The 21962-nt window shown below is 39.8% G+C and overlaps 1 protein-coding gene across 1 annotated transcript in view; it reads left to right on the forward strand.

The window, feature by feature from the left end:
* The first annotated feature begins 9745 nt into the window (after nucleotides 1-9745).
* AQP4 (aquaporin 4) overlaps nucleotides 9746-21962 on the forward strand; it is a 17342-nt gene continuing 5125 nt past the window's right edge. Inside the window, exons 1-4 of the mRNA XM_007935563.2 lie at nucleotides 9746-9777; nucleotides 13286-13700; nucleotides 14786-14950; nucleotides 15222-15302. Coding sequence (XP_007933754.1) covers nucleotides 9746-9777; nucleotides 13286-13700; nucleotides 14786-14950; nucleotides 15222-15302 — 693 coding nt within the window. The remainder of the gene's footprint in view (nucleotides 9778-13285; nucleotides 13701-14785; nucleotides 14951-15221; nucleotides 15303-21962) is intronic.

Here is a 21962-nt window from a genome sequence, read left to right on the forward strand (position 1 = left end):
CTTCAGACAAGGAGAGACCAATACTTGCATCTCAGATGGCCACTTGTAAGCTTTGAAGGCCCCAGTAACCTCTTACCAAAGTAGGCTGCAGAACAATGTTTTTGTATACTATGCTTTGCCAATCGAGCTTGATGTCCCCTGAGGTTATGGTGCTGAGTCTGCAGGCCCAGCAACTCACTCCTTCAATATGTTGGTTGTGGCTGAGAAATTATAACTTTGCCACTTATTAACTCTATTGTATATGTGGACATTTTTATAACACATACAAATATGTATGTAGAACTATCATCTGCCAGACCTATATATGGTCATGGGCATATTCCCATTCACCTACCCATACCTGATCATCTTGCTTGTCCACCTATGTATCCACTTGTAGCTGAATGTTTGTTACTACTGATAATGCAGTATTGTGTATGTAGTAGTGTTTACTTTTATTGTACCTCTTGTGCACCTCTCCATATCTTCCTTTTCTGTAGTGATATTGTGCTGGTCACCTGCTTTTTCTGTTTTTTTTTTATATTGCAACCACTTAAACTTTATTAAAGTGACAATCACCAGGCAAGTCATTCAAATGGAGCATTCTGAAGTCTTAATGTTATAATGTCCAGTTTTCAGTGTACGTCTACCAGGAAGCTGAGCAACCACCAAAGAATGTTTCTTTCCATGTGTAAACCTTTCTGTGACTTTTTAATAATAGTGGACTCATACTACATTTGTCTTTCTGTGATTGTCTTCCAAATGATCCTTAAATTAGCCCCTTTTCCTAGATTATTTTATTTCCCCCCCCAAAAAAAAAAAATCAAAGTATCAATTTTTCTTTAACTGTCTCTTACATAAATGGGATAATAGATAAAAAGATGCACTGTATAAAGATGCACTGTATCCTGAAAGAATTAATGTGCTTATGAAAGAAACAAAAGCCACATAGTGGAGAAGAAATACTTGGAAAATAGTGAAGGACTCAGTTTGATTAACCTCTGGTCTTCCAAGTCATTTAAACCCCATAACACTCTACCTATTTCATAAATTCATTGAAAAACACATGAAACTGCTTTTGTAAACTGCCTATTGATTCATTTATTCATTCAACCAGCCAAAATTTATCAACCACTTTCTGTTTCTCAAAGTTCAGAAACACAACTACAACACAGTCTGTGCCCTGGGAATTATTATTATTATTATTGTGATTTGAGTGAAAGTTTACAGAGCAAATTATATTTCCACTCAACAATACATACACATTCTGTTTTGTGACATTTACTGCAAACCCCACACTGTAACAGCACTCTTCCCACTTCCTCCCTATGTCCATCCCTTCCCTTCATTCCTCCTTCCCACCCCTTCCCATCTCCCTAACTCTAACCCTGGGCAAATGCTGTCCTCTTCATCTCATATGATTGATTGTTGTAATGAGGGCATACCCTCCTGATATTACTGTTCACCTTATAGGTCTATCTATTGTTTGGTGACCAGTTGAGTCACGGGGCTTAAGGTCAGTTCCTAGCTTGAAGGGTATGTAAGGGTCATAGTCTTGGGGGTTCCACCACTCTTCAGCAGACCAGTAAGCCTGTTTTTTTTTTGTTTTTTTTTTTTTTTTTTTGATTTTGAGTTTTGTTCCACATGTTCCCCACTCCATCTGGGGCCTTCTATTGTGATCTGTTTCAGAGCGGTCAGCAGTGGTAGCCAGGTACCATCTAGTTCTTCTGGTCTCAGGGTCATGGAGGCTGGGGTTCTCATGCTCCATTAGGCCTTTGGACTAATTGTTTCCTTCACCTTTATTTTCTTCACTCTACTTTGCTCCCATCTGAAGACCAATAGTTGTACTTTAGATGACCCCTCACAAGCTTTCACTACTCACCAAAGTAGGATGTAGAACATTGGCTTTGTGGGCTATGTTATGCCACTTGACCTTAGTGTTCCCTGAGACAATGGTCCTGAGCCCCTATACCCAACTACTCATTCACTCAAGGTGTTTGGTTATGACTAAGACATTTTCATAACTTTGTCCTCTGAATGCTCTACTACATTCATGGATAAGTTTGCAGCACATATAAATATGTAGGTAGAGGTAGCCTCTGTCAAACCTATAATATTCATGGATGTAGTCCCAGTCACTTTCCCATCCCTGTTCAGATTGAATGTCCATCTATGTATCCACTCATAAATGATTGTTATTACTATTATTGCAGGACTGTGTATGTTATAGTATTCACCTTTGTTACCTTTAATTCTTCTGTTCCTTGCTATGTCTTCCACTTGCCCTAAGGAATTTATTTCTTGAATTAGAGAAAGAAGCAGACCATTAATTATCATGAAGTATGATTAGAACTAATGCAACCTTATTTGAAAATCCCATGAAAAATCTCTAGTGTTTTTTGTCAAGTACTGATAATAAAATCCTTACTGGGGCAACCCCTGTCTTTTGGGAAGGTTATGAAGTGTATTTGATACTTATATGTTTGGAAAGCATAGAGGGAAAAGCTATTTTTTAAGCGTGCTTTGGAAGAAAAGAAAAATAGCATTGAAATAAAATTGGAGTACAGGTAAGGTTTTAGACATGAAGTGAAACTTAAATTGAATTCTGAAGGACAAGACATAAGTTAGCCAGGCAGGGAAAGGCAGAAAGAGTGCTCCAGGAGTCCCAGGATCTCCAGTGGAAAGGTCTCATGTCACTAGGGAGAAGAGAGGGTATTAGGCATGGTGGTAAGTGAACCTGAAGAGAAAGCCTGCAGTCAGGTCATGAGGGGCTCTGTGAGGATCTACATCCATAAGCAAGGAGAACGTTTCAAGGATTTTTAAGCAGGATCATGAAATAATTGGTTTCTGGTTTGCATAATGGAAAGCTAACTCCTGCAGCAATGTGGTGCTATGGATTGAATTGTGTCCCCAAAAAGAGATACATCCTAACCCCAAATACTTGTGAACATATCCTTGTTTGGAAATACTGTCTCTGAAGATGTTATCTGTTAAGATAACATGAGATTATCTGTAGTAGGATGATCCAATATGAATGGATACCAGTATGAATGGTGTCTTTAAAAAGAGAAGATACATAAAGAAATATACAAAGGGAATAATGCCATGTGATGGAGGCAGAGATTAAAATGATCTACAAACCAAGGAGCATCAAGGATCATTGACTATCATTAGAAGCTAGGAGAGAAGCATAGAACAGACTTTCCCTCAGAGCCCTCAGAAGAATCCACACGGTCCCCTGATTTGGGACTTCCAGCTTCCAGAACTGAAACAATAAATTGAAACAATAAATTTTAAAATAATTAAAAGCCACCCAGTTGGTGGTTCTTGGTTACAGTGGGCATAGGAAACCAATACAGATGGGTTGGAGTGGGTCACAGCTGTGGGAGGAAGACTATCTGGAAGATTAGCAGTCTAAGTGAAAATCACTGAGGTTCTGAAATAAGAAGATGGCAGTGGGGATGGAAATGAGGAAATGGATACAAAGTATGATTATGAGGTTGATGTTGCTGTAGTTTTTGTGTGCCATCAAGTCAGTTCCGACTCATAGAAACCATATAGGGTAGAATGGAACTGCCTCATAGTGTTTCCTAGGCTGTAATCTTTATGGGAGCAGATCACCAGATCTTTTCTACCCTGGAGTGACCGGTGGGTTCAAACCACCATCTTTTCAGTTTCTAACCAAGTACTTAACCATTGTGCCACCTTAATTGTGAGATTAGAGTTATAGAAGGAAGTAACCGATTACTTGTTTGGAGTTGTGAAAGAGGAGTCAGGGGTGACTTCGCAGTTTCTGGCTTGGATAACAGGATGAATAGTGATATCATTTGATTTGGAGAGAAAACTATAACATTTATTTTAGATATATAAATTTTAGAGGATGTGTTTGTAGGTGAAAGGGAAAGACATAGAGGGAATTCTTGATGGAGGCTTCAATTTTCATAGTGAATAAAAATGTATGTATCATATGCTTCACTGGGATAAGAGGGGGCAAGTGGAATAATAGTAGATTAGAAGGTGCAAAGGGACATCTGCTGCCCACATCAAGCCTCTTTCTGAGTTGCCTCCCAGTGCCCTTTTAATGAGGCAACAGACTAAAGTGACTAAGAGAGAGAATTCTAGAGCCTGACTGCCAGGGTTTGAGCCCAGCTTTACCACACACTAGCTCTGTGGCCTCAAGTAAATTACTTCATTTCCTCCTGCCTCAGTTTCCTTATCTGCAAAACAGTGACCTAAGGTAAGTAACCTAAAAAAAAAAAAACACTGCCATGGAGTCAATTCTGACCCATAGTAACCCCCATTGGGTTTCCAAGGCTGTATATATCTTTATGGAATTATATTGCCCATCCTTCTGCAGAGCAGCTAGTGGGTTTGAACTGCCAACCTTCTGGTTACCAGTCAAATGCTTTAGGCACTACACCACCAGAGCTCCTTAAGTAACCTAACCAAACCAAACTCACTGCCATTGAGTCAAACCCAACTCATAGCGACCCCTCCTTGGGTTGCCAAGGTGGTATCACTACGGAAGTAGACTGCCCAACCTTCCTTCCGAAAGTAACCTAAGGTAAGAGGTAAATAAATGAAGGAGTCAAGTCGGCCAACACTTAACTCTCTTCCTACCACTGCAAATGGTATCTTCACCAAAATTATCACTGATACTTACCATCATCATTATTTATGAAATTTAATAGGACACATACACCCCACAACTTCAGTTTGTAGCTAAAAAGAAAGTAAACTAGCATCAAAATGCCAGTGAATGTACAAATACATTACTTAGTTACAACTGTTATTATTGTTCTTCTTATTGTTAAGCTGCTGTCAAGTGGCCTTCATTGCATGGTGACCCCATATAAAACAGAATGATAAACTGTCCAGTCCTGTGCCATTTTTATGATGTTTAAGAGTTGCTATGTGTTTAAGTGATGAAAGCCAAACAAGTTTGTGATGAGCAGGTTACGTGGAGGAGATAAATGTTGAGAAGTGTTTAAGAAGAATCAGTGGCTCACAAGGCAGAGAGAGATGGGGAAATGATTGAAGATGGAAAGAATCACCTTAGTTGTCTAAGACGTGGGAGCTGACAAGGTGTAGCTGCATTTGATCCTCTGCATCAGGAGTACAGACCAAAGTGTTGCTAGAGACAAGAATGCTCAGGTAAGGGGAAACCTACTATGACAACACCTCTCCTCATTCCTGTGAATTTCTTCAGATGTGCCTGATTGTATGAACATAACAAGGGAAGTGCAGAGGTTCGAGGGAAGGGTGTATAATCATTCAGAAAAGAATCAAGAGAGAGTATAGTCTGGATTATTGGAAGGGTCATTTAAGGAAGTTCCTAAATAACTTGGCTGCTGTGCATTCTTCTGGGGTGACAGATCATGGCCACTTCTGTGCCTTCTTTAGAAAAGGTTCTGTTTATAGCATTATTATAAAAGTATGATTTTAAAAACTGCCTAGTTTTTTTGTCTACTGCTGGCATAACCAGAGAATTTTGTCTACTGCTGGCCCAGAAAAGTTTGAACACCTCGTTCTGTCCTTGAAAGTGGAAATATCTGTTAAAAACTTGAGGATTTGGAACCTTTCTGTTTGATAATAGGTGATAATGATCACCATAATGTTGGTTTAGCTCTTAATATGTTGAAATATCATTTAAATTTGGGAATAATTACTACTACAGACTGCATATAGATCATTGCATATTTCAAACATTCTTGTCCAATCCATTAGAATGCAAAATTCTTTGCTTCCCAGAGAATTGATATTCTTCTGTGGGATGTCTAAGCTGCCTTTAAAATGCCCAACCAAACTCTACACTGTCATATTAGCTGGGTAAGAGATAAGAGGTAAGAAAAGGATACAGTCATCCAACCACATTTCTGTTTTTTTGTACAGGCATGGATGAAATACAGTCACTCAATAAAGTCCTTCTGTCTCTCTTCCCCTCCCTCCCTTTCTCTCTCCCTATTTGCCTGGAGAGGGGAACCCTAAACCCTTTGGAGCCCTGCCAGTAGCACCAAAAGAATCTCTTGACCATTTTCCCAGGGAATTCCTGACTTAAATGTCAGCAGAGTACAACTCTCCAGCCAAAGCAAAGTCCGCCTGGATGTGAATCAAGGAAAACGGGCCTGCTCTACCAAACAGGAAACCTGAATTGGTGGGGCACTGGAGCAGAGGAGAAGGAGAGTGTCATTTGCAAAAGGTTCAACATCCATTAGAAAGATACAGGTTTTCCCCAGTTCAGCTCAGTCAAACCTTTGGACTCCTTGCAGTCATTTGATCACTATTTTTACTTTACTCATTTGGTGATTGAACTGTATTTCTGAAAATCACTCTTAATTATAACGATAAGGTAACACCTCTTTGAAATGAGAACAAAGCTCCATTAAAGCCCTTCGTTGTTGCTGCTGCTGCTGATGTTGTTGTTTTGTTTGTTTGTTTGTTTTTAATGAACATGCTGATATATAAGTCCTCTGGGGGGAATGCATGATGCTGAGATTCATGAAAAGCAAAATAAGATTTATGAGTTGCAATCAAATCTGCCCCTACCAGCCTGCAGACACATCGCGTCTGGTACTGAGGCATTGCTGGCATTTTTAGTGCTTTTGTTTTAGTCTTCATGTCTGAACAAATGAAGAAATATTGAATGTTCTGAGGGCAAGGGTGGGAGAAGTCTACAAATATTGAAGATACACATCAGCACCAAAGGAAAACAGTATGGCGGAGAAGATTACAAATTCAGAAGCAGAGTGTGTCAGTCAGCTAGTTGTTGCAAGGTACTCTCATAATTTTCATTTACCCTTTTCTGTTTCCTCATATGTTACTGACCTACCGCTTCACAAAGCTACACTAAAAATTAACAAGTTTGGTTGACTTATAAGACTGATTTTAAATCAATGTACCATGTAACTATCTCCCTCAAAGAAGATATTATACCACCATCAAATAAGAAAGTCAAGATATTTAATTAATAAATGGTAACCCCAGTTTTAAGTGAATATAATCCTTTGTAAAGTTACCAATCGGGGAAAATTAGATTTAAATCTTGTTTGGATCTAGGCCCAGGTCAAAAGAGTTGAACTTAGAAGGTATCATATTCATGGGTGCCCCCACCTCATCCTCCCTCTCCCCACCCTGCCACCACCCAGCAGTGCTGGGAAGGAAAGACCTGTTGATCTGCTCCATAAAGATTACAGCCAAGAAAACCCTACTGTGTAACACATGGGTCACCGTGAGTGGGAATCAACTCCATGGCAATGGGTTTAGTTTCACTTTTTGGAATTTAAAAAAGAAAAACTACCTCTGGTAGGTGAACAGTTAATTCCTGGTCAATTTTAAACCACTCTGCTGAGAATACTAAGAGTATGAGTCAGTGCCAATTAGGATGGCCCTTGCCTTGATGGAAACAGTCATCCCTTAGAAACTGGACTGTCAACATATTCTACTAGGGTAGTAATCAGCCACCCATAAGAAAGAGAAAGAGTCTGAGAAACTATGGTAACCAAGTCTCGCTGGCACTTTGTAAAATGGTGACGGGAACAGCCAAGGGGACTCAGTGAATGCTAATGAAGTCTCGGGCAACTTGAAAAGGATGAACCTAAAAAATGTGCCCCAAAAGCCCAGCAGCCCTAGAGAGTAACACTCTGGGGGGATCAGTGTTGGCTGTAACCCCAGGACACATTCACTAAGAGGGACCTAAACACGATAGGATTGTTCCATAGGTGTATAGACTTCACAAACACTCTGACTCAATTTTCTAAAGGTCAGAAGTAATTACATTTAGCACATCTGTTGAGAAAGCCAAAGTATTTAAAAAACATTTTACACTTTTTTATATCAATCTAAAATCTGAACGGTAAACAGTTTAAGAATCGATATCAAATGTTTCAAGTGTCATTTATGTGTTAAAAATATTCCTCCTTCCTCTCTCATCAAAATGTATTCTGATGTTCAGGAAACATATATTTAAAAGGCCAAAATCACTAATGTACAATGAACAGTGTGCAACCACATTCTTGAGAATGTAAATTCAATCTTTGCTATTTGAGAATGCTTTCAAATATAATAAAGCACTCCTTCAGAATTCACACTCACAGTTTTAATTCCTCCTTCTAATGAGAGCTTTTCACCCATCCCCATGTCTAAAGTACTCAAATGAGAAGACAAAATAAAAGATTGTAATAGTGATTTAAAAGTATAACAGCATTTCTTACCTCATCTGTATTTCTGTCTTGCCATATTTCATACTGGGGGGAAAAAAATCCAATCTGAAATGAGATGGTAAATAGGGGGGCAAGACAAAGGACAAGGATTAGCCATGGTTCTATTTGTTGGGTTGAGTAGTGGATTCACAGGTATTCACAGTATTATTTAAAAGTAATTAATTAATATACAAGAAAAGAGGGTTATGTATATACTAATGATGACAAAGTGTCATAAACCAAGTCCACTTACAGAAGTCCACTTACAGAAAAAAATAATAATGTGAGACTGTAATGCAGGCACCCAATTCTGAGCCTTATCTTCCAATGTTCATCAAAATCTAGGCAAGGATAGCTTCATGAGTGTGCAGATGTGCCCCACACTTGGTTTACTGCTCTGCTGTCACCATCATCTTAAAATTCTTAATAATTTTTAACAAGGGACCCCATATTCATTTTGCATTGGGTCCCACAAATTATGTAGTCAATCCTGGACCTAAGTTTCTAACATTAAACTTACCTACAAAAAAAAAAAAAAACCTTACCTACAGTTCCCAGTAATTTTATCCCTGCCCAATCTCCATATTTTTAAAATTTAAAACTTTCTAAATTTACAACGATATTACTAATATAGCAGATGAGGACCCTAAAACCAAAAAACTCAAACTCACTGCCATCAAGTCAATTCCCACTCATAGTGACCCCCTGTGGGTTTCCAAGGCAGTAAATCCTTATGGAAGTAGATTGCCCAGCCTTCCTTCTGAGGAGTGGCTGGTGGGTTTGAACCGCCAGCCTTCTGGTTAGCAGTCAAATGCCTTAGGCACTACGCCACCAGAGCTCCCAATATAGCAGATGAAGACTCTAGAGTAGTCTTATTTCCTGTATTTCCTTACTTTCTATTGTTCAAATTAGTGCTGCCTATGCTACAAATAAGGAGCTCTGGTGGGATAGTAGTTAAGACATTTGGCTGCTAACCAAAAGGTTAGTGGTTCGAACCCACCTGCCACTCTGTGGAAGAAAGATGGGACTGTTTGTTTCCCTAAAGATTTAAAGCCTTGGAAACTCCATGGGGGTCACTATGAGTGGGGCTGCAGTTACATACTGTGCTTGTAATGCTGCTTCTCAGATCAAAACGTTCAGCTGGAACACATTGGCTATTTTGCCACTCAGAAATGAATACATTATAACCTATATCCAAACTCATTTACATTGCTTACAAATCCATTTTCTAATAACTGCCTGATTTCAACTGTGACACACAGTCAAACAACAAATTCTCCGTAATTTTTTGTGGTAGGAAGAATAAAAGTATGTTCAAAGATTACTAGCTTAAAAAAAAATCATGTAAGTGAGTGTCCTTCCATTCCTGAAATGCCCTGTGTCTACAGTGATCAGGTAGGGAAAAGTTATTTCAAGTTCAAATATAACTTCACGATTGCCACATGGTGCAGAATCTTTCCACCCCTACACTCCAAAACCCAATCAGAGGTGTGGCTGTAATCTGACTCCCAGTGTACTGGGAACTGCGGGGCAGGCAATGAGAACCCTGCATTCTACCCAAGGAAGGAATGAGTGGCAGACCCGCAGCAAGAAGGTGGGGGTAAGTCCTTCTTTGCCTTAAGGGAGCAATGCTCAGGGCCTAAAGATGAAACTCTTGTCTCTTTTACTACCTTCTTGAGCAGAATCTATAAGGCAGGTGGGTGCTTCTTTTGAATCTGGGTACTGGGCATATGCAGAAGAGAGACATTGAGAACACAGAAGAGAAGGGATGCCTTTTAACAAATTCTCCATATATTCTATACTCGAGAAACCAAACTACCCTGTGGGGGTAAATCTATCTGAAGGATTTTTCATCAGAAAAGGTACTCACCGAGGAATTCAGCCATTCAAGAGTGGCTCAATCTGGGTGTTCAGCTACAAACTAATGTGCCTGGTTCAGTACAACCCGGTCACATCAACAAGCCCCCTTTGTTCCAGGGCAAAAGGTCCAGGGCAAAAGGAGCGAAACTAATTGTGTTGATCTGTTTCCAGGGAGTGTGAACACGTTAGGGAACATTGATGATAATAAAAGGGGCTACTAGAGATTGCTGGGGTGAGCACCTGTAAGGCTAGAGGTGTATGCTGCCAGAGAACTTGGGGTTCACAGTGAGCGCAGGCTGGTCACTCGGTCCTTGAAGGAGCTCAGATTTTGTGGGCTTTAAAAAAGAAGCTTAATGCAGTCTTCAGGAGTATATTTATTTATTTATATTTCTCAGGCTGATGAAAATTTGAAGCAGAAAGAGCAACTGAGATTCTTAAATGAGGTCTCTGGAGAAGTAGACAGGTGCAAGAGAATGAGAAGGGAAAGTCAGAGAACTAGGAAAGCGAGGGGAGAAGGGGGCATAGCTAGGGAGGCTGGCCTCTGCCTGGGCCCCGCCTCTCCCGGGTGCTCTCCTATGCTGACTGAAAGGCAACTTTCCTGCCCACCTAGCTGTCTTAGCTTCCTGCTTCATCCTCTTACTTTTTCCCACTAAACCTGGCCACAGAGCATCAACACCTGTGATAGCACCTTGCCCTCTGGCCATCCCAGCTATGGCCATGGGCTGCCAGTGAGTTCAGGAGCAAACCTCACCACTTCCTTTTCAATTTGTGAGTTCTTTAAGTTTCTCCCCCTTTGGCATATATGTAATGCCTTGCCCAGGGCACCCTGCTTGCCCCATTACAAATGATGTTTTTGTTTCTTTATTTTCTCTTCCTCTGGGGAGCACGGTGTCATTGTCCTCCCAGCTGGCATTTGTCATGATCCACTCAGGAGAGTGCACTTGAGCAGTGTACACTTGGGAGGTGGCTGGCCACTTCCCTTCTGCAGCTAGCCTTCCTGTATCCTGTGATTTGTACTTAAGTAGAAAACGTGTTTGTCTTTCCAACTCTGAAGTCAAGTCCCACTTCACACTAAAGACTGAGCTCAGACCCTAAAGGACAGGGGAGAGTTTCCATAGCCCTTTTGACAAAGCAGTTCCTCACTGCCTGTCCAGAGTGCAGATTCTTAGGGACAGTATGTGATGTGGGGAAATGAGGACCCTATCAGAAGGCTGGCGGTTCAAACCCACCAGCCACTCCTCGGAAGGAAGGTTGGGCGATCTACTTCCATAGTGATACTGCATTGGGAACCCAAGGTGGGGTCGCTATGAGTTGGGTCCAACTCAACGAAACATAACAACAACAACAACCACTCTCTCTAATACGTCAAGGGGAAAGCTGCAATAACTCTCCTCTTCAAGTGTTTAGCTTTCGTGCCTAACCCTTTTCCCTTCTGAACAATGTCCTCTGGGATTAGATTCTCTGCTAAATGCTCTCTACACTTATTTGCTATCATGACTATACCAGGCAAATGACAAAGACAAATGTCTTGGATAAAGGGGTAAGAAGAGACAATGGCCTCCCATAGGGAAATCCTAGCCATTTCTTGCCAAGATGCACAGTTGGCATTAATATTCTTGAACCTTACCCCTCTTCAGTTCCAAAGATTCAAAGACATTAAAGGGATAACAGATTGGAGGAGTGTGTCTTCCCTCCTCAATGGCCACCTTGCTCTCATCACCCACCCTCCCAGGAACACCCCTAAAAGAGGCACTCTCTCCTCTGGGGCCAGATAGACCTAAGAGAAGGCCCTAAAGAAGGTACTAGACAAATCTCACTTTCTTAGGAGCCTTCTGCTCTGTGCTTGCCACACCCCTTGTCTATAACTGTTCTTCCTCTTTCAGAGTTCAGCCTAATTTTGTCAAAACTACACTTGGCAGGCCCTGGCATCCAGAATACCTTTAGGGTAACGTCAAATGTTGAGAGAGACTCAGGCACAGGGAGGGGCTCTCCTTCCTCTTCTGACACTTCCAAATCAACCCCCTTCCCAGGATGCCAGGATACAGATTTCCCAGACCAGACTGCCAGAGACGCGCCGGACTCTGGGCAGGCTGAGCAGCAGCAGGCGTGGAGGCCGGTGCGCTTGCGGGGAGCGCGCGTGGTCTGTCAGATGGGCAGCTGCTATTTGTTTACCTGGCCGCTGCCCGGGAGCCTGGCACAGCCTGGGAATGGCCCCTCCCCCGCCCCCTGAGAGGCGCTGCAGGCTCCCCTGGGGCCTAAGGGTGACACGTCCCTGCGCCTTGAGCCCAGATCTGGGCGGCACGCCTGGTAACCCCGGGAGAGGCTCCAAATCCTCCATCCTCCCGCTGGCACAGAGCGACAGGGAGAGAGTGACCCGGCTCAGGTCCTGCCTGTTCCCATCGCTAATGCCTCCATCACCATGAGCTCAGCCACCCCTCCACACACACACACACACACACACACACACACACGCACACGCACAACGAATTTACCTCCTCAAAAGACCATCTTCCAGCTTTCCTGGCTTCCTAACAGGCATCCTCTGAATCCAAGTCCCTGGACAGGATAGAGGATGGGAGGAAGGATCGTTCTATACAAATCTATATTCAGAATGTCATTTTAAAGCACTAAGAAGAAAACTGAAAAGGACTCTTTTTTTTTTTTTTTTTAACTGCTCCATATTCAAAAAGGGAGCTGTGGCCATGCCTAAGGCACTTGACTGCTACCCAACAGGCTGGCGGTTCAGACCCACCAGCCACTCTTCGGAAGGAAGGTTCAGATACCTACTCCCATAGTGACTCTGCCTCAGAAACCCAAGGAGAGGTCGCTATGAGTCAGATCCGACTCCTTGGCAGGGCGTTTAAATTCAAAAAGTAAATGACATCTCAAAATACATTGAAAACTTGCTCTGAGGGAAATAACTACAAGGTAAATATATCTTATTCTTAATTTTTTAAGGATCTGAATTTAGACATTTTCCTTTCTAGGGACAATTTGGCTAATTTTCCAGTAAAACTGGATGATCTTTGAATATTAAGTCAAAAGAGATTAGAATAATGATCTTTCAACTATTAATTAAGGAGAATGTCCAGAAGCATTCTTTGTTGATATGCAAATAACCTTAGGCAGGCCCTCCCAACAATAGCAGGCAAGACTGCAGGCCTGGCCTTCCTCACTTAAGTTCATAAACCCTTCCAGATCAACAGTGTGGTTTGGTAGCTTCTGATGTCCATTTGTTTTCTTTTCAGTAAGTGTGGACCTTTGTGTAGAAGAGAAGACATCATGGTGGCCTTTAAAGGGGTCTGGACTCAAGCCTTCTGGAAAGCCGTCACAGCAGAATTTCTGGCTATGCTCATTTTTGTTCTCCTCAGCCTGGGATCCACCATCAACTGGGGTGGAACAGAAAACCCCTTACCTGTAGATATGGTCCTTATCTCCCTCTGCTTTGGACTCAGCATTGCAACCATGGTGCAGTGCTTTGGCCACATCTCCGGTGGCCACATCAACCCAGCTGTGACTGTGGCCATGGTGTGCACCAGGAAGATCAGCATTGCCAAGTCTGTCTTCTACATCGCAGCCCAGTGCCTGGGAGCCATCATTGGAGCTGGAATACTTTACCTTGTCACGCCCCCAAGCGTGGTGGGAGGCTTGGGAGTTACCATGGTAGCATCTTTCGCTCTTCTTTTCAAACTAGGACCTAAAGCTTCTTGTTTGGACTCTTTACCCAATGACACCCTGGTGATCTGAGATACTTTCCTAAAATTGCCCATTTATTCCCAGGGAATTTTTTATGCCCTGGGGAAAATGCACATGATTCTTGATAGAGGTAAACTAGTTCTAGGAACATTGAATGTATCAATAAGCCTTTATTTGCTATGAAAAGATTTAAATATAACTAAGTCTAGGGCCATCTTCGTGATTGTTGGGATGTTTGAGTCTGTTGTTGGGGCTGTTGTGTCAATCCTTCTCATTGAGGGTTTCCTTCATTCTCATTGGTCCTTTCCTAGCTGTTGGTCTTTCATGGAGACTTACCCAAAGATCATAAAGATGGCATAGGGCCAGGCAATGTTTCAATGAATAACTTGACAGCAAGTGACAACAAGTCTAGGAGGTGTAAAACTTTCATTGTTTTTGTCCTCTCTATCTCCCATCCCAGTTACTAGACTTATTTAGGTTTAAGACATTTGTATCACAATCATTTGTTATTTCACTCAGAAAAAGAAACAAGTGTGTTTCTTCTCATGTTCATAAGATTTAAAATGACTCACACAAAGGGTCACACTTAAAAAAATTAATTGGTGTTTGACCCTAGCTTTGTTCTTAGCTGATTAGAAATATCATTTGTTAGCTCAGCACCAGGGTTGATTAAAAAACCACACACTGTTTAAATTTTAATTGAAATATATATTAATTTAAACCTAATTAATGGATTTAATCATTGCCTTATAAAATTGTAACACTCTCAAGAAATTATTTTATAAGCTAAGCACAAGAGTGGCACATTTTGCTTTTCATGTAGGAAGGGACATTCAGCACGAACTCCACTTGGTCATTGTAAGAGTAATTATCTATGAAATTTATTAGTGGTTTTTTTTTTTTTTTTGGCTTTTTGTCTTATTGGGGGTGGGGGAAAAGACTTGAATTAACCATTACTTTTCACAGGGATAAAATATGCCTTTTACAATGATATGTTGTCCTAGAAAATGTACTTTTGCTTCAATTGAGATGGAGTATTTTTCTCTTTCTAGGTTCATGGAAATCTTACTGCTGGTCACGGTCTCCTGGTAGAGTTGATAATCACATTTCAATTGGTGTTTACTATTTTTGCCAGCTGTGATTCCAAAAGGACTGATGTCACTGGTTCAATAGCTTTAGCAATTGGATTTTCTGTTGCAATTGGACATTTATTTGCTGTAAGTTTCCAAGTCTATTTAAATGATTGATCCATTTCATTTATTCTCACCCTAAAATTGGCCTGAAGATGCTGTGTTTTACAGCTGTATCTCTTTAGTATCCAACCATGTCTGTCCATGTTAGGTGATTATTTTGCTGTGTGATGAGAATGTTGATATAGCTGCTAACATCTACATGACTTGCCAAATGGTAGCATATTGCAATGGACGATACCTGTCTGCAGCCCTGGCTTAACAATGTCTGATATCGTTTTCTTTTTTTTTCCTATAGATTAATTACACTGGTGCCAGCATGAACCCTGCCCGATCCTTTGGACCTGCAGTTATCATGGGAAATTGGGAAAACCATTGGGTAACTATCATCATGTCGAGAGTTCTTATCTTCTTTCAGTCGAAGACATTTGGCCATGGGGCTTTTTTTTTTTTTTTTGCTCACTAGTTTCTTTTGCCTCCTCCTAGCCTTCACCCCCATTTATTACATATTTCACAAAGACTAGAGAAAGACTAGCACAGATCTACTGCAAAACATCTCATTTTATGTCTGTTCTGGGCCTTCAGTAATAGTCTTTTTTCTTTCTTTTTCTTAAGCACTGCTTTGGGCACTATATCTGACACACTCTGGCTGAATATATTGTACATGGAGGAGGAGGCCATATGGGACAAGTTAAAATCAAGATGATGTAGTGAATATGGTGTTTAAATAATTGAAAGGAAATCTTTCCCAGCAATAACAGAAAACATACTTAAAAAAACAAAACAGAACAAAAAAGGAAATGCTTAAAAGCACTGCCCATAACAAATATTTACCTTTTTTTTTTTTCAAAAGTGTAAACCCAATTAATAGTCTGCGAGTTGGAAGCATTTGAACTGCAGATGGTGCGGAATAAATGGTGCAACTGTTTTCGCTGTTAACACCATAACTGTAGCTGGAAAAATAAATGACTCTCAGAAAAGACACACTTTTCAGTCTCATGCCTAACCTACTTAATAATATTTTGGCAATGCTTCCAGACAGTAGTATTATCCATTTTCAAATATCACAATCACCTTTATTTAAATTGTTTCTTACAACAAAGGAATTTAAATCCTTTCAATGAGCAATGTGGCAGTTTTGAAGGCCACTCACACACTAGTTTACAATAATCAACAAAAATATGAGGCATATGGAAGCCAGCTTCAAATGGGGCTTTTATGGTCATTTTATGTTGTGAATGTTATTTTATGACTTTTATTTTTAATTCATGAATATAATAGAATATGTCACTGTGTTTAATATCATGCATACAGTGGTTATTGACTCAGTCACCCCCCACTCAACCATGGAGGACACAGCAAATGAGAAGAAACTGCACCACTGCTCTTTGCATCCACTTCTAAGTGCAGCAAATTTTTAAATAATCTATACCAATAAGGAACAGCCTGAGAGTCAGTTCTCAGAAGCAAAATTTTGGACGTGGCCATGCCAAGACTTGGTCAACATTGGTATCCATGAGATTGGTCAAATTGCCAACATTTCATTTATGGCTCAAAATATTTCTCACACTAAAATTGTAATGGAAAGTTTTAATGCTTCCTCAGTAAATGAGCAGTAAGTCCGTATCGATCTGTATGTATACATATCATATAGATCTTTTGATTTATAGAGATGTTATGATTGAAGTACAACTTTTAGTTCAACTTATTAAATTCAAGGTATTTTTATTGTTGTAAAAAATATACACCAACTCGGCAATTTCTACATGTACAATACAGGGCTACTGATCACATTCTCTGACCTTGGCAGCCATTCTCACTACCGCTTTCTGATTTGTTGCTTCCTCATTGACATAAATTCCCTTTCCCTAAACTTCCCATCTAACCCATCAAGTCACCTGACCTATCAAACCTATCGAACTTATTAAACTATTCTTAATTAAAATATATTAAATGATATCTTTTAACTTAATATATTTGAGAACTTGAAAATATTAATGAAAAATACATGTTTTTATTAATTACTTGCTAGTTGTGGTAAGGGAGCTCTGGTAGCATAGTGGCTAAGACACTTGCCTGCTAACCAGACGGCTGGCAGTTCAAACCCACCAGCCACTCCTCAGAAGGAAGGTTGGGCAACCCTACTTCCGTAGTGATACTGCCTCGGAAACCCAAGGAGGGGTCGCTATGAGTCGGGTTTGACTCGACGGCACATAACAACAACAACAGCAGTTGTGGTAAACTACAGGAGCTCTGGTGGCACTGTGGCAAGGCGTTTGGCTGAAACCAGAAAGTTGGTGGTTCAAACCCACCAGCTGCTCCTCAAGAGGAAAAAGAAGAGATGATCTATTTCCATAAAGATTTACAATCTTGGAAACCCCATGGGGATCCCAATAAGGTGGAATTGACTCAGTGGCAGTAGGTTTGGTTTTTTGGGGTTTGTAGTAAACTAGTTAAGATTTAAGTTATAGGAAAAGTTTTAGTGTATTGACTGAATCCAAAGTTTCCCTTTGTCATTATTATGTAAAAATTTAATTATATTGAAAATGAATGTTCATTTTGTGAGAATAGTTTTGTAATTTAGAACTAATTTAAAGTGGATAGACAGATAGATAGATAACACCAAAATATTAGTAGTAGTTTTTTCATAGTACTATGGAATTATTTTCGCTTTCTTCTTTATACTTTACTGTATGTTCTAGATTTTAAACAGAAATAATTTATAGTTATCATTTTTAAAAGTACTTTAAAGTGCACTATGGTTTGTTTTTTTTTGGAATAGCAACTTGAAACAGATGTATTTATTTTTGGAAACATGTAACTAGATGTCTCCTTCATAAATGTTTTGGAGATGCATAATAGTCAGTTTTTATTTAAAAAAAAATGTTGCGGTCGAATCCATTCCAACTTATTTAGCGATCCCTATTCTCCCTTCAGGGAGATTAGTGCCTAAGGCATTTGACTGCTAACCGGAAGGCTGGTGGTTCAAATCCACCAGCCACTTCTCAGAAGGAAGGGTGGGCAATCTACTTCAGGTGGCACAAATGGTTTACATTCACCTACTAAACTAAAGGTTGACAGTTCAAATCCATCCAGCAGTACCACAGAAGATAAGCCTGGTGATCTACTTCAATTAAAATTTCAGTGAAGAAGACTCTATAGAGCAGGTTTACTCGGTAGCATATTGGGTTTCCCTGAGTAATCAGCTCAATGCAACAGGTTTGGAGTTTTTTGTTTATTCTTTCTTGTTTGTTTGTTTGTTTGTTTACTTTAATTATAGTGAAAACATACACAAGACATTTAACAGCCTAACAACTTCCCCATTTACAGCTCAGGGACATTGATGCCATTTTTCATGTGCCACCATCATTGCTATCCTTTTCCAAAATATTCCACCACCATTAGCATAAACTCAATGCCCCACAAACAAAAGCTTCCCCTTTCTACCCCTGGTGACCACTAATAATCTTTGGTTTCTCTCTCTCTCTCTCTCTCTCTCTCTCTCTGTTTCTGTCTCTCTCTCTCTTTCTCTTTCTCTCTCTCTCTCTCTCTCTCTGTCTCTCTCTGTCTGTCTGTCTGTCTCTCTCTCTGTATATATATATACATATTCCCCCCCTACCTAAGAATTTAGACTTCCCTCCCCTCCCATCCCTGGTAACCAACAAACAAAGTTTCCTTCCATGTATACACTTTTCCTTGACTTTTTACAGTAGTGGACTAATACAATATTTGTCCTTCTGTGATTGACTTCTTTCATTCAGCATAATGCCCTCCAAGTTCATTCATGTTATGCAGTATTCTGCAGATTCTACATTATTTTTTAGAATTGCATAGTATTCTATTGTGTACATGTACCACAGTTTGTTTATCTGTTCCTCAGTTGATGAGCACTTAGGTTGTTTCCATCTCCTTGCTATTGTGAATAGTGCTGTGATGAACATGGGTGTGCATATATCTGTTTGTGTCCTGCCTCTCACTTCTTTAGGATACATGCCTAGTAATAGTAATCCTGGATCAAATAGTATTTCTATTTCCAACTTTTTAAGATACCATACTGATTTCCACAATTGTTGTCCCATTTTACAATCCCATCAGCAGGGTATGAGAGTCCCAATCTCTCCACATCATCACCAGCATTTGTTATCTTCTGTCTTGTTGAATTTAGCTATTAATGATGGGGTGAGATGGTATCTCATGGTTGTCTTGATTTGCATCTCTCTCTGGTGGTATAATGGATAAGGCATTTGGCTGCCAACCAGAAGGTCAGCAGTTCAAACCCACAAGCCACTCCACTCTGCAGAAGGAAGATGGGGCAATCTACTTATGTAAAGATGTACTCGGAAACCCAATGGAGGTTGCTATGAGTTGAAATCTGAGTTGAAACTGAGGTTGGTTTTTTTGGTGAGTTAATGGCTAATGATCACAAACATTTCTTCATATGCTTGTTGGTTGCCTTAATATCTTCTTTGGTGCAGTGTCTGTTCTTCTGCCCATTTTTAAATTGGATTGTTTGTCTTTTTCATGTTGAAGTGTTGGAGTTTTCTATAAATTTTAGAGATAAGCCCGTTGGCTGATACATCATTGCCAGATGTAGTTTCTCTTTTTACTCTTTTGGACAAGTCTTTTCATGCACATAAGAATTTAATTTTTAGAAGGTCCCAATCAACTAGTTTATCTTCTGCTGTTCATGCATCTTGGGTTATGCTTGATAGTCTATTTATGCCATAAATTAGGGTGCCTAAGTTTGCCTCTATTTTTTCCTTAATGAACTTTATAGTTTTAGGTTTCACATTTCAGTCTTTGATCCACCTGAAGTTAGTTTTTGTGTATGGTGTGAGGTATAGATCTTGTTTCATTTTTCTGCAAATGGATATCCAGATTTGCCAACACTATTTGTGAAAGAGATTATCTCTTCTCCCTTTAATGGATTTTAGCACTTTGCAAAGATTAGCAGACCATAGGTTGATAGAACAATTTCTGGGTTTTCATTTCTATTCCATTGGCCTATGTGTCTGTTGTACCAATTCCAGGCTGTTTTGACAACTGTGGCTGTATAATAGATTTAGAGATCTGAGAGTGTGACACCTCCTACTTCATTCTTCTTCTTCAATAGTGCTTTGTTTATCTGAGGTCTCTTTCCTTTCCATTTAAAATTAATGACTGGTTTTTCCATGTCTTTAAAGAATGTTGATGGAATCTGAATCAGGATTGCATTGAATGCATAGATTTCTTTGGGCAGTATTGACGTTTTAACAATGTTCAATCTTTTTATCCATGAGCATGGTATTTTCTTCCATTTATGTAGATCTCTTATAGTTTCTTAAAGCAGTGTTTTGTAGTTTTTGTTCCACAGGTCTTTTGTGTTCCTGCTAAGATTTATTCCCAAGTATCTTATCTTTTGGAAGCTATTGTAATGGTTTTGATTTCCTTATTTCCTTTTCAGAGACCTATTTGCTGGTGTAGAGGGATCTAACTGATTTTTCTGTGTTGATCTTATATCCTGCCAGTATGATAACTCTTTCAATAAGTTCCAGTAGTTTTCTTGCTGAGTCTCTTGGGTTTTCTACACATAGGATCATCTGCAAATAGGGATAGTTTTACTTCTTCCTTACCAATCTGGATGCCTTTTATTTCCCTTTCTTGCCTTATTGTTCTGGCTAGGACTTTCAATACAATGTTGAATGGAAGTGGTGATAAGAGCACATCCTTGTCTGGTTCCTGTCTTCAAGGGGAATGATTTCAATCTCTCTCCATTGAGATTAATGTTGACTGTTGGTTTTGCATATTCCCTTTATTATGTTGAGGAGTTTCCCTTTTATTCCTATTTTCCTAAGAGTTTTTATGAGGAATGGATGCTGGATTTTATCAAATACATTTTTTGTATCAATTGATATGATCATGTGATTCTTTTCCTTTATTTTACTTATGTGATGGAGTCTATTGGCTAGGATTTTGTTGAAGAAATTTGCACCTATATTATGAGGGATATTTGTTTGCAATTTTTCTTTCTAGTAGTGTCGTTGCCTGGTTTTGGTATCAGGGTTATGCTTGCTTCATAAAATGAATTTGGGACGATTCCATCCTTTTCTTTGTTCTGCAATAATTTGAGTAGGATTGGTGTCAGCTCTTCTCCAAATGATTAGTAGAATTCTCCAGTGAAACCGTTTAGGCCAGGACTTTTTTTGCTGATAATTTTTTGATGACCTGTTCAATTTCTTCTTTTGTTATGGTCCTGTTCAAATTTTCTACCTCAGTCTGTGTTAGTTTAGGTGAGTACTGTGTTTCTAGAAATCTATCCACTTCTTCAAGGTTTTCAAGTTTGTTGGAGTACAGTTCTACCTAGTATCCTGATATTATTCTTTTTATTTCTATTGGTTCTATTGTGATGTCACTCCTTTCATTTCTTGTTAGTGTTATTTGCATTTTCTCCTTCTTTTCCTCTACTAAATTTGCCAGTGGTTTGTTAATTGTTTTCATCTTTGCAAAGAACCAACTACTAGTCTTGTTAATTTTTTTATTGTCTATTTCCTGTTTCATTCATTTCTGCTCCAAACTTTATTATTTCTTTTCTTCTGGTAACTGTAGGGTCTTTTGGTGCTCTTTTTCTAATTGTTGGAGATGTTGGGTTAAGGTATAGCCACTGTGTCAATCCATCTTGTTGAAGGTCTTCCCCTTTTTCATTGACACTCCACTTTAACAAGCATGCTATCCTTCTCCAGGGAATGGTCTCTTCTTACAACATGACCAAAGTAGGTGAGACAAAGTCTAGCCATTCTTGTTTCCGAGGAGCATTCTGGCTGCATTTTTTCCAGGACAGATTTGTTAGGTCTTTTAGCGGTCCGTAGTACTTTCAGCATTCTTTGCCAACACCATAATTGGAAAACATCAACTCTCCTTCAGTCTTCCTTTTTCATTGTCCAGCTCTCACATGTATATGAAGTAATTGAAAATACCATGGCTTGTGTCAGGCACACCTGACTCTTCAAGGAGATATATTTGCTCTTCAGCACTTGAAAGAGGTCTTTTGCAGCAGACTTGC

Source organism: Orycteropus afer, unplaced genomic scaffold (genome assembly GCF_000298275.1).
Source record: "Orycteropus afer afer isolate SDZICR_OR568_19922 unplaced genomic scaffold, OryAfe1.0 scaffold00030, whole genome shotgun sequence".
Taxonomy (NCBI): domain Eukaryota; kingdom Metazoa; phylum Chordata; class Mammalia; order Tubulidentata; family Orycteropodidae; genus Orycteropus; species Orycteropus afer.